Source organism: Nerophis ophidion, linkage group LG05 (assembly GCF_033978795.1).
Source record: "Nerophis ophidion isolate RoL-2023_Sa linkage group LG05, RoL_Noph_v1.0, whole genome shotgun sequence".
Classification (NCBI taxonomy): Eukaryota; Metazoa; Chordata; class Actinopteri; order Syngnathiformes; family Syngnathidae; genus Nerophis; species Nerophis ophidion.
This window is the reverse complement of record NC_084615.1, coordinates 67,931,065-67,943,503: the sequence shown is the minus strand read 5'-3', so window position 1 is coordinate 67,943,503 and position 12,439 is coordinate 67,931,065. Positions and strand designations below refer to the sequence as shown.

General features: G+C 41.1%; 1 protein-coding gene across 10 annotated transcripts in view; it reads right to left on the bottom strand.

Moving 5' to 3' along the window:
* The window catches only part of sh3tc2 (SH3 domain and tetratricopeptide repeats 2), a 59,840-nt gene that overhangs the window by 18,592 nt on the left and 28,809 nt on the right, over positions 1 to 12,439 (bottom strand). For all 10 annotated transcript variants that reach the window (XM_061901853.1, XM_061901852.1, XM_061901857.1 and 7 more), the window contains 5 exons: positions 11,032 to 11,227; positions 10,754 to 10,890; positions 10,232 to 10,282; positions 2,658 to 2,962; positions 2,081 to 2,275 (listed from right to left, as the gene is read on the bottom strand). In XM_061901853.1, coding sequence (XP_061757837.1) covers positions 2,081 to 2,275; positions 2,658 to 2,962; positions 10,232 to 10,282; positions 10,754 to 10,890; positions 11,032 to 11,227 — 884 coding nt within the window. The remainder of the gene's footprint in view (positions 1 to 2,080; positions 2,276 to 2,657; positions 2,963 to 10,231; positions 10,283 to 10,753; positions 10,891 to 11,031; positions 11,228 to 12,439) is intronic.

Here is a 12,439-nt window from a genome sequence, read left to right as displayed (position 1 = left end):
ACGGTATCGAGCACTATTCTCTGGATAATCCAATCAAGATATATATATATATATATATATATATATATATATATATATATATATATATATATATATATATATATATATATATATATAAAGCTGCTGAAAGGAGATGCCGTAAAATGTCAATGCTTTAAATTATTATCAAATTATTTCATAAAACTACTATAGTTGTTATTAGTACACTTTGTTTTATTCATTCCATAAAATATTTGTTATTTAAAAGTGTATTTTTAGCTTTAAAAGACATAAAAATTTGATGTTTTAAGGGGCCAATTACCAATTTTTTTTTTTTTTCAGTGGCAGATACTTTGAGATACTTTGAGTTAAGAGATCCATCTCAGAACCAATTAAGTTCATTAATTGAGGTACTGCTATACTATAATATACTGTATTTAATAGGATCGGTACAATTAATCCTATTTTAAAAATTGTTTATAAAAGTGTTTAATGCATCCACAGAATAATACAGTAATACAGTAATGATTAGATGTGGAATGCTGATATTTTGGCGAAATGAAGCAACAATTTAAGCAATAACATACAGTCATGCATATCATTTTAGCATGAACAATTAATGGAAAACAATAATCAGCAATGTGACAGTATTAGTATTTTTAACATATTTAATGTTAGAAATACTGTTAGAATATATGTGCGGGTTTCTTTTAGTTGGGTTAGTTATTCAGCTATTTAAGTTATTGCATTTAAACACTTCTTAATATGATGCAAAGCAGTTTACACAATAAAAACTAACAAAGTTTAGCTACAATAAATATACTCAAAAGTGAGCATTATCATCTTTATAGGATGTTTTGACGTTGCTCTCTTTTCTCCAGATTTACTGAAATGTGTTGGTGTAATATATTTCTGGTACATATTAGCAGAAGGGCTTAAAGGCCTACGGAAACCCACTACTACCGACCACGCAGTCTGATAGTTTATATATCAATGATGAAATATTAACATTGCAACACATGCCAATACGGCCGGTTTAGTTTACTAAATTACAATTTTAAATTTCCCGCGGAGTTTCTTGTTGAAAACGTCGCGGAATGATGACGCGTGCTTGTGACGTCGTGGACTGTTGAGGACATATTAGCGCAGCACCATTCGCGGCTAAAAGTCGTCTCTTTTCATCGTGCAATTAAACAGTATTCTGGACATCTGTGTTGCTGAATCTTTTGCAATTTGTTCAATTAATAATGGAGAAGTCAAAGTAGAAAGATGGAGTTGGGAAGCTTTAGCCTTTAGCCACACAAACACACGGTGTTTCCTTGTTTAAAATTCCTGGAGTTGAAGCTTTACTATGGATCAGAGCGGTCAAGCGAACATGGTTCTCGACCACTTGTCAACCGGCAGTTTTCGGTGTGACAATTGTGGTAAAAAGTCGCCTCTTACCGGAGATCAGCTGAGCTTGCGCCATCCATGCAGCTGCCGTCGACTTCCCTCAGAGACTGGCATCAAGACACCCGTGGACACACCCCTCCGACTATCAGGTACTATTTAATCTCACTAAAACACTAGCAACACATTAGAAATATAAGGTATTTCCCAGAATTATCCTAGTAAATGTATCTAAAAACATCTGAGTCTGTCCCAATGCAATTAGCTTTTTTTTTTTAACTTTATTTTTATTTTTTTTATTTTTTTCTAGTCCTTCGCTATCAATATCATCATCCACGAATCTTTCATCCTCGCTCAAATTAACGGGGAAATTGTTGTTTTCTCGGTCCGAATAGCTCTTGCTGCTGGAGGCTCCCATTATAAACAATGTGAGGACGTGAGGAGCCCTCACCCTTGTGACGTCATCGTCTGCTACTTCCGGTAAAGGCAAGGCTTTTTTATTAGCGACCAAAAGTTGCGAACTTTATCGTCGATGTTCTCTACTAAATCCTTTCAGCAAAAATATGGAAACATCGCGAAATGATCAAGTATGACAAATAGAATGGACCTGCTATCCCCGTTTGAATAAGAAAATCTCATTTCAGTAGGCCTTTAAACGAGGAACAGTACAAACATACAAACACAAAACAACTTGATAATAAATATAAATAACCTGGGATAGCTTCAGCTTCCTGGCACAAAGTCTTCCCAGGAGGAAGCACGCTCGTCGATGTGCCCAATGCATGCCCGTCCTCTTTGCACACTCCCTCACGCTCTCAAGCTGCCCTGACAATTCGCTTTCGTTCTTCCCATCGAAGGTCACCCACAGGAAGGAACACTGAAGGTCATACAGGGGTAGGAACTCTTCCTGGGGAAAAAAAAACACACATAAAGTGTCTCATGGGAGCTGTTTAAGATTTTACTGGAACATATTGTATCTTAAACCAATCTGAAATGTCATTATTAAGTTATGTTTTAAAACTTAAAGTCACATTGACACACATAGATTAGTTTAACAAATCTGCAAATCATGGTTAAATTGGATGCACCACAAGAGTGGACAGGCACAAATGCAAGAATTGATCAAGATTATGCAAAAACTACAGTGGGGTCGACAGAAGGCCAATATACTCTTATTCTGCTGTATCTACGATATCCAATGGCCACTAGAGAAGCAAGAAAGCGCACGAGTTTTGCTCTTAGCACATGCCTTTCAACAAGTAAACTTTCTGCACAGGAAGTCTGCTGACCTGGAAGTGGCCATGGTTTAGTAAGGTCAGCGTGGGGTCACTGAGATCAGACTGGTCCCCCTCCCAACTGTTTTCTTCCAAGAAGAGAGGCGGGTCCTCCTGGAAATCACTTAGTTCCCTGAATGTGTCGCCAAGAGCGAAGGACAAGGGCTCGTCCTCGTGAGGCAGATGGTTTTGGGACTGATAGAGGGACACACGGGGGGAGGAGTGAGACAGCGATGGACGTGGAGAGGAATGGAACGGGGGCGTCCCCCCGTTTTTCTCTGACATGACGCTCTGACGAGTGCTTGCAGGGACTCTGTGATCTGGAAAGAAGGCAGATTGTTAAAGTTAAAGTACCAATGATTGTCACACACATACTAGATGTGGCGAAATTATTCTCTGCATTTGACCCATCACCCTTGATCGCCCCCTGGGAGGTGAGGGGAGCAGTGTGTGAGAACGCAAACAGGGCTGATGATATTTTAAAGGGGAACATTATCAGAAGTTCAGAAGGGTTAAAACCAATAAAAATCAGTTCCCAGTGGCTTATTCTATTTTTCGAAGTTTTTTTCAAAATTTTACCCATCATGGAATATCCCGAAAAAAAGGTTTTAATGTGCCTGATTTTCGCTTTCTGTAAATCCCCCCGTCCATTTTCCTGTGACGTCCCTGCTTGACGCCAATACAAACAAACATGGCGGATAGAACAGAAAGATATAGCGACATTAGCTCGGATTCAGACTCGGATTTCAGCGGCTTGAACGATTCAACAGATTACGCATGTATTGTAACGGATGGTTGGAGTGTGGAGGCAGATAGCAAAAACAAAATTGAAGAAGAAACTGAAGCTATTGAGCGAATAGCTATTGAAGCTATTTGCTCAATAGCTATAACTATAGCTATAGCTATTGAAGCTATTCAGCGATCGCCTTCTAACCAACGATTGCATCTTTTGACCACTGGAGCAACTTAAATCAGTCGATTGGTAAGTGTTTGTTTGGCATTAAATGTGGGTGGAGGGAAAGGCTGGATGCAAATATAGCTACAAATGTACATACAGCTAGCCTAACTAGCATTTTAGCATTGATTAGCTGGCAGTCATGCCGTGACCAAATATGTCTGATTAGCACATCAACATCAACAAAACTCACCTTTGTGATTTCGTTGACTTTATTGTTTTAATGCATCTGCTTTGAGTGTCGCAGGATATTCACACATCTCTGTCGTAGCATCGCTATCGTCGGTAAAATGTGCAGAACAAACGAAGGACTTTCGCATCTTTTGACACTGGTGCAACTTGAATCTGTCGATTGGTATGTGTTTGTTTGGCATTAAATGTGGGTGGAGGGAAAGGCTGGATGCAAATATAGCTACAAATGAGGCATAACGATGCAAAATGTACATACATCTAGCCTAAATAGCATGTTAGCATCGATTAGCATGCCATGCTAATCGATGCACACTCCACGTAAGTCAACTTGAATCCGTCCCTGATCGTGTTGTTACACCCTCCGACAACACACCGAAGAGGTATGATGTCTCCAGGGTACGGAAAACAGTCGAAAAAAACGGAAAATAACAGAGCTTATTTGACTTGGTGCGTGTAATGAGATTGAGAAAATGGCGGATTGCTTCCCGTTGTAACGTCAAGGGTAAAAGGTCATCGCTCCGACAGCGAATAATTGAAAGGCGTCTAAATCGCCAAATTCACCCTTTTAGAGTTCGGAAATCGGTTAAAAAAACATACGGTCTTTTTTCTGCAACATCAAGGTATATATTGATGCTTACATAAGTCTGGTGATAATGTTCCCCTTTAAGGTTACATGTTGTCCATCCAGCTACTGTTTATACTGATAGTTTTGTTGGGGGTTAAAGGGGCTGGAGCCTATCCAAGGTGACATAAAGTGGGGACTCAACTCTGGATTGGTCAGAATTTAAAAAAGCATTAAGCTATGAATGAATCGCAATGTGTTATTTTAAATGTTGTTGTAACCCACAAACCATAACCAATCAAAAGTGTTTATGTGGTCACTGTTGGTGTCCGATTCTCTCTGCTGTCATGAAGCTAGCGAGGGTTGAGTTCACAAAAAGTCTAATAAATGAACACACACTATATTGCCAAAAGTATTTGGCCACCCATCCAAATGATCAGAATCAGGTGTATTAATCACTTGGCCTGGCAACAGGTGTATGACATCAAGCACTTAGGCATGGAGACTGTTTCTACAAACATTTAAGGTTTTACTAATTACGTATAAAATACTACACGGTCTAGCTCCAGCCTATCTTGCCGATTGTATTGTACCATATGTCCCGGCAAGAAATCTGCGTTCAAAAGACTCCGGCTTATTAGTGATTCCTAGAGCCCAAAAAAAGTCTGCGGGCTATAGAGCGTTTTCCGTTCGGGCTCCAGTACTCTGGAATGCCCTCCCGGTAACAGTTCGAGATGCTACCTCAGTAGAAGCATTTTAAGTCTCACCTTAAAACTCATCTGTATACTCTAGCCTTTAAATAGACCTCCTTTTTAGACCAGTTGATCTGCCGCTTCTTTTCTTTTTTCTCCTATGTCCCCCCCTCCCTTGTGGAGGGGGTCCGGTCCGATGACCATGGATGAAGTACTGGCTGTCCAGAGTCGAGACCCAGGATGGACCGCTCGTCGGGACCCAGGATGGACCGCTCGCCTGTGTATCGGTTGGGGACATCTCTACGCTGCTGATCCGCCTCCGCTTGAGATGGTTTCCTGTGGACGGGACTCTCGCTGCTGTCTTGGATCCGCTTGAACTGAACTCTCGCGGCTGTGTTGGAGCCACTATGGATTGAACTTTCACAGTATCATGTTAGACCCGCTCGACATCCATTGCTTTCGGTCCCCTAGAGGGGGGGGGGTTGCCCACATCTGAGGTCCTCTCCAAGGTTTCTCATAGTCAGCATTGTCACTGGCATCCCACTGGATGTGAATTCTCCCTGCCCACTGGGTGTGAGTTTTCCTTGCCCTTTTGTGGGTACTTCCGAGGATGTTGTAGTCGTAATGATTTGTGCAGTCCTTTGAGACATTTGTGATTTGGGGCCATACAAATAAACCTTGATTGATTGATTGATTGAAACATTTGTGAAAGAATGGACAGCTCTCAGGAGCTTAGTGATTTCCAGCGTGGAACTGTCATAGGATGCCACCTGTGCAACAAATCCAGACGTGAAATTGCCTCCCTCCTAAATATTCCAAAGTCAACTGTCGGCTTTATTATAAGAAAGTGGAAGAATTTGGGAACAACAGCAACTCAGCCACAAAGTGGTAGAGAGGTCAGAGGTTGCTGAAGCGCATAGTGCAAAGAGGTCGCCGTCTTTTTGCACAGTCAGTTGCTACAGAGCTCCAAACTTCATGTGATCTTCTAATTAGCCCACGTACAGTACGCAGAGAGCTCCATGGAATGGGTTTCCATGGCCGTACAGCTGCATCTAAGCCATTCATCACCAAGTCCAATGCAAAGCGTCGGGTTCAGTGATGTAAAGCACGTCGCCACTGGACTTAATAGCAGTGGAGACGCGTTCTCTGGAGTGATGAATCACGCTTTTCCATCTGGCAATCTGATGGACGAGTCTGGGTTTGGAGGTTGCCAGGAGAACAGTACATTTCGGACTGCATTGTGCTGAGTGTGAAATTTGGTGGAGGAGGAATAATGGTGTGGGGTTGTTTTTCAGGAGTTGCGCTTGCCCAAACATTGCACCTAACAAACTAGTCCATCGTACCGCAGAATTAAGTGCTCAGATAGAGGTGACTCAATCTCTGTGCCTTTTTACCGTGAAAAAATGCAGAACAAGCCACCATTTTTTTGCATGTATTACTTACTGTAAAATGTGTTTTGTGTTAGCATTTTGGGTGTCTGTTACGAATTCATTGGATTTACATAATTTCATATGGGAAAGTTGGTTCATAGGACTCCAACCTTTTGAACGTGATTACTACAAGAAAAAAATATTTACCACATGCTATTTTAAAAAAAAAGGAAAATCAGTACACCTGTTATTGCTTTCGCTACTCAGGACAATATGGTAATAATAATAATAATAATAATAATTGATTAGCTAGCATTAAAAGATTACAGTTGGTACAAAATGCGCCTGCTAGACTTTTGACAAGAACAAGAAAGTTTGATCACATTACGCCTGTACTGGCTCACCTGCACTGGCTTCCTGTGCACTTAAGATGTGACTTTAAGGTTTTACTACTTACGTATAAAATACTACACGGTCTAGCTCCAGCCTATCTTGCCGATTGTATTGTACCATATGTCCCGGCAAGAAATCTGCGTTCAAAGGACTCCGGCTTGTTAGTGATTCCCAAAGCCCAAAAAAAGTCTGCGGGCTATAGAGCGTTTTCATTTCGGGCTCCAGTACTCTGGAATGCCCTCCCGGTAACAGTTCGAGATGGCACCTCAGTAGAAGCATTTAAGTCTCACCTTAAAACTCATTTGTATACTCTAGCCTTTAAATAGACTCCCTTTTTAGACCAGTTGATCTGCCGTTTCTTTTCTTTTTCTTCTATGTCCCACTCTCCCTTGTGGAGGGGGTCCGGTCCGATCCGGTGGCCATGTACTGCTTGCCTGTGTATCGGCTGGGGACATCTCTGCGCTGCCGATCCGCCTCCGCTTGGGATGGTTTCCTGCTGGCTCCGCTGTGAACGGGACTCTCGCTGCTGTGTTGGATCCGCGTTGGACTGGCCTCTCGCGACTGTGTTGGATCCATTGTGGATTGAACTTTCACAATATCATGTTAGACCCGCTCGACATCCATTGCTTTCCTCCTCTCCAAGGTTCTCATAGTCATCATTGTCACCGACGTCCCACTGGGTCATTATTGTCACCGATGTCCCACTGGGTGTGAGTTTTCCTTGCCCTTATGTGGGCCTACCGAGGATGTCGTAGTGGTTTGTGCAGCCCTTTGAGACACTAGTGATTTAGGGCTATATAAGTAAACATTGATTGATTGATACTGTATATCTTATTATTGCCACCAAGACACATTGGTGTTACCTCAGACCAAAGAGTGTTTTAGGTCATTCAAGCATCAGACACTCTCTCCAAAGCTACCCAGCTGGGGTTGATCAAGCCTCATCTTGTCTCTAGGCTGCACTACTGCAGATCCCCTCTCCTGAGGAGATCTTGAAGAGACTTATGCAGCCTCAGTGACTTCATTAATGGTTCTATATCTGCTGACTCATGTGATGCTCAGCATGTTGCCTACAGCGAGACTGGCCTGTGAACCGTCTGCTACCTGCTGTGCAACATATTTTCACTAGCTCGGCGTACTTTGACCTTGGCCTCTCATTGGTCTCTTCAATACGGTCCATCCAAGGGATGGTTAGTTCTTTGAGGACTAACTGCTTGGAGGCTGTCATAGCGTTGAGATTATATACTATTCTTTCCTATGGGTCTACTCTTAAATCCCAGTCTTGCTCTGCTGTTAAGAGTCAAAAGAAGGTTTCCCTGGCAGAAGATGTTGTCTTTTACGTGGTCCTGACAAAATGCAATTAACAGACGCTGATACTACATCTGATGGTGTTTGGTCCTGGCACCAGTGATAGAGTCCTTCGCCCACTGCTTTTGAATAGCAGCTGAGGATATAATCCAGAGTCTCTCTCTTTGGGCATAGCATGCTGGCTGAAGTCGCCCAGCAGATTAGGTTTGACGGATTTAGTAACAAATCATAGACATGCTGGATCAAGAAATGTATTTGATGGGGCTTGATTTACCACAATTCAGCCCATGGGACTTTGCACTCCAAAGCTTGCTCCCGTCTTGTTGAGGTTTCTTCTTGCCGCACTGTAACCATCCTACTGGCGTGTCCTACCCCCAAACCTTGTTGTATCGGGGTGCTGTTCCCTAGGACAGATCTTCCACAATTCACTGGTCCTACCAGTGCCCTTTGCCATTACTGCAATCCATCATATTTAACTAACTCCGATGCCTCCCACTTCCGTACTGTCCTTACTTTGATCCCAGTCCTAAAGACTTTATCATCCAATGAGCCTTGGTATTGCGGCAGTCTGGCTCACCTTATATTCCCCATACAGACTGCTTCATCAGGGGAGCTTCAGTATGTTGTTCTAGCCATATAGTCCAATGCTGCTCAGGCTACGTGGAAGACAAAAACACTTCCAGAAGAACCAACTTTCTCTCCTCACAAAGCCTTTGATTGTGGAAATAGGCACATCATGGACTAAGAGCTGCCAGCGAGTTAGTGGAAGGATGCCATGCTGATACAGCCACACCTTGAACTTGCTAGACTGTCCTGACATGTCCACAGAGGCTAGCCAAGACTCCAGCTCCAGGTTGGTTTGATGGAGGGCTGCTTTGTTTCCTTGGGCGCTTTTCTGCTTTGTCCATTAATTGATGGTGACTAGGTGCTTCTAAGTGGCAAGAAAACCTTGCTGGTGACTTTACTACAAAGGAATATACCACAATTATTCTCAAAAAAAGAGGAGAAATATAATCTTACAGAAAAATGTAATTTAAAACATTTGCACGCACGTACAACAATTAAGACCTTCAGTATATCAGTATGAGGAATTTAATTATGGAATGGTTTAAGCAAAGAAATCAAATAATGTAATAATATCATCCACTTCAAGAAACTCTTCAAACTTAAAGTGTTTACAAAGTACAAAGAAGAAGAACCATTATAAAAATTCTGAATTCATCTCATCCATCCATTCATTTACAAGATATTCTTACTCATCTCACCATATGAAATGTAACTTACTTCACAGAGTATGATTTATTTATTTTTATTGTAATGGAGTATATTGTAAATAAATTGAGAACAGGAAGTGAACACAAGTTTTAGCAAATGTTATGTAAAAGAAAATGGGTAGGATTAAATAAGCTCCGCTTCTTTCTACTCCTTTTTGAACATGCTGAATAGAGAAACTGGAAATTGGGATGTATCATGTTGTATGCATGCATGTTTGAAATAAACACAAACTCAACTCAACTTTTCCTCTCTTTAGCATGAGGCATCTGGACTTTGCTTGCTAAAAGCTCTTTCAAGCCCTGAGGATTGGCTCTTCCAAGCCCTTGAGAATCCACTCTCTTCCCAGGAGCATGAGATGTTGTGATTGGCAAAAACTGGACTTAGAGGCCATTTGCACTTGGTCTCAGCTGACTTCCAGAGTATTCCATGGCAATTGAGAAAAGGATCACCAAAACTGTGCTATTTTTGTTCATGCCTGTATGCGTTTATGCCAGTATAATGTTGTAAAACCATTTGAAACTCTGAAGCTCAAGCTGCCTGGACCATGGAGTCGGTGCAGTGGCTTCTTAACTAGCTTGTGGGGCATTGATCCAAACACATTTGCAAGGTCCAACCATAGCACCACCATCACCCCCTTCGTTCTCCCATGCTTCCCTGATCAACTCGGGGACCACTTCTGTGTGAGATACCTTCTTTCTGGATCAACATGTCTATGTAGGTGTTCCTTAGGTTCCTTACAAATGCTCTAAATGCAGATAATATTCATATAAATCATAAAATAAATAGTGTCCCAGTTCTCAGAAATTCACTTACCACACATATACGATCATGTAGATTATTACCTCGTTTGGGGCGATTCCTGATGTACATGAAGTCAGACTCATCCAGCCTGTCTGAAAACAAAACAAAAACAGCTGATGGCAGAGAATAATATCACAGAAGATCATAGACCATTTAAAGCAGGGCTTTTTAATCGAGGGATGGGTTTTGTGATGAACATATAGAAATACACATTTATATTCAGTATAAAACCCTTTTCCTAAACAACAGTATCAATCAATCAATCAATCAATGTATATTTATAAAGCCCTAAATCACAAATGTCTCAAAGGACTGTACAAACCATTACGACTACGACATCCTCGGAAGAACCCACAAAAGGGCAAGGCAGTAAATTACCTATAACTCCTTGTCTTGTAGTTGAGTTAATTTTTATTACCATTTTAACAAGTGTGAATATTTCTGGGGAAGGTGGTCAATAGCTTTTCTAAAGGGGTCCATGACTCAAAAAAGTATTAGAACTCATGATTTAGAGCCGACTATCTGGAAGTTGTTTGTAAAAAGACATCTCCCTAGAGTCTTACCGAGCCTGTACACAGAGCTGATGTCGGATAAGAAGAGCTTTTCTAGTAGGTTGCTGTCACTTGATTCAGAGTTGAACGGTTTAGTCTGAGCCAGGGCTCCCCTCTCTTCCTCGGTCAGAAAGACCAGTTGTCTGTCTCTGTGTGAGACAAACACGCATTATCATTTAAGCTGTGTCACTGCCGTCCTCGTGCTTGACACTCTGTCCATACCACAGTTACAGTACATAAAATAGTTTACTGATCAACTCTAGACATGCTATATAACGAGATTAATTTACAGAGGCATGATGTCCAGAGGTTTGATGTGGGCTTTGTGGACGAAACCAGCGCGACCAGTGGAGCAATGTTTTCCAATGAAGACGCCCAGGCCTCTTACAAGTAGTCCCTGGATCTCTACAGTGTCACCTTGACTCAAATAGAGCTCATCTTGGCCAACAGGAGTGTAGTCGACCACTGCGACACACAAACCTGTCACTGGAACATTTGAGAGTTGAAAAGAACACGTAAGACATTAATTCATTTATGGCAGGTCTTTATGCAAACCACCTGGTTGTACAGTAGATACCATTCTAATTTTGCCTGATTTCTGTGAGAATTTTGCGTACGACTGGAGCATTAAGGAGTGGGACTATCCATCACTAGCCGCTGTGTATTCAAACAACCACAATTTACCAACTGTGAGCAGACAATATTGTATTTCCCCTTTGTCTTTTGGGTTTATCAGGTCAGTAGTGCATTTTTCACACATTTTTCACTCAGGCTCAAAGAGGAAATTGAGGCAAAATTAAACCGGTAACATTTGTAGTATAATAAAATCATGTAGAAAAATTGGCTAAATACTACAAAAGCCCATTGCTCAAAGTAACTGATCATACCATCACTGTACTAAGCATTTGATGAGAATCAGCAAAAATTCTGTTTTAAGGCAGAATGTTTTACTGTATTCTGTTTGTAAACAGTAGCATGTACTTTAAATTGAACACAGAGCATACTTTTAATAGCAGAAAATGTGGTTGTCTTGACTTTCTATATCCACTGTAAATACATAAAATATAGCCACATGGCATTTATGCTAAAAGCAAGTTGACACTAAGCCCATTACATTGATTAAACAAATATGATTGATTTAAAAAGCAAACACATAACAACAAATCATTTAGGTAACATGATTGTGCTGAGATGGTAATCCCCCAACTAATAGTTGACATTTTAAGGAATATACAGAATAACTAAAGTGAAAATTGTGACTATTTTTTTTTTTAATAAAGCATGCTTAGAAGTATGGTTTGATTTAAGATGTAACACAAATTTGTAAATATATATATATATATATATATATATATATATGTAGGTGTGGGAAAAAATCACAAGACTACTTCATCTCTACAGATCTGTTTCATGAGGGGTTCCCTCAATCATCAGGAGATTTTAATGGAAGCATTCACATACAATGGTTTATATAGAGCACAGAGTGGGTGGGTGCAGGCAGGCGTAGGGTGTGGTGATTGGCTCATGTGTTACCTAGGAGGTGTTTCCGCCTGTGGCGGCATGTTGAAATGATTTCACTGCGCTTGTTGAGGGATGATAGCTCTGGATGATATATAATAAACAGTTTCTCTTTTAAGCATAAGTTGCATCTTTTATTACCACTGTTGTAAGGTGTGCTGGATGCAAGAATTTGCCATG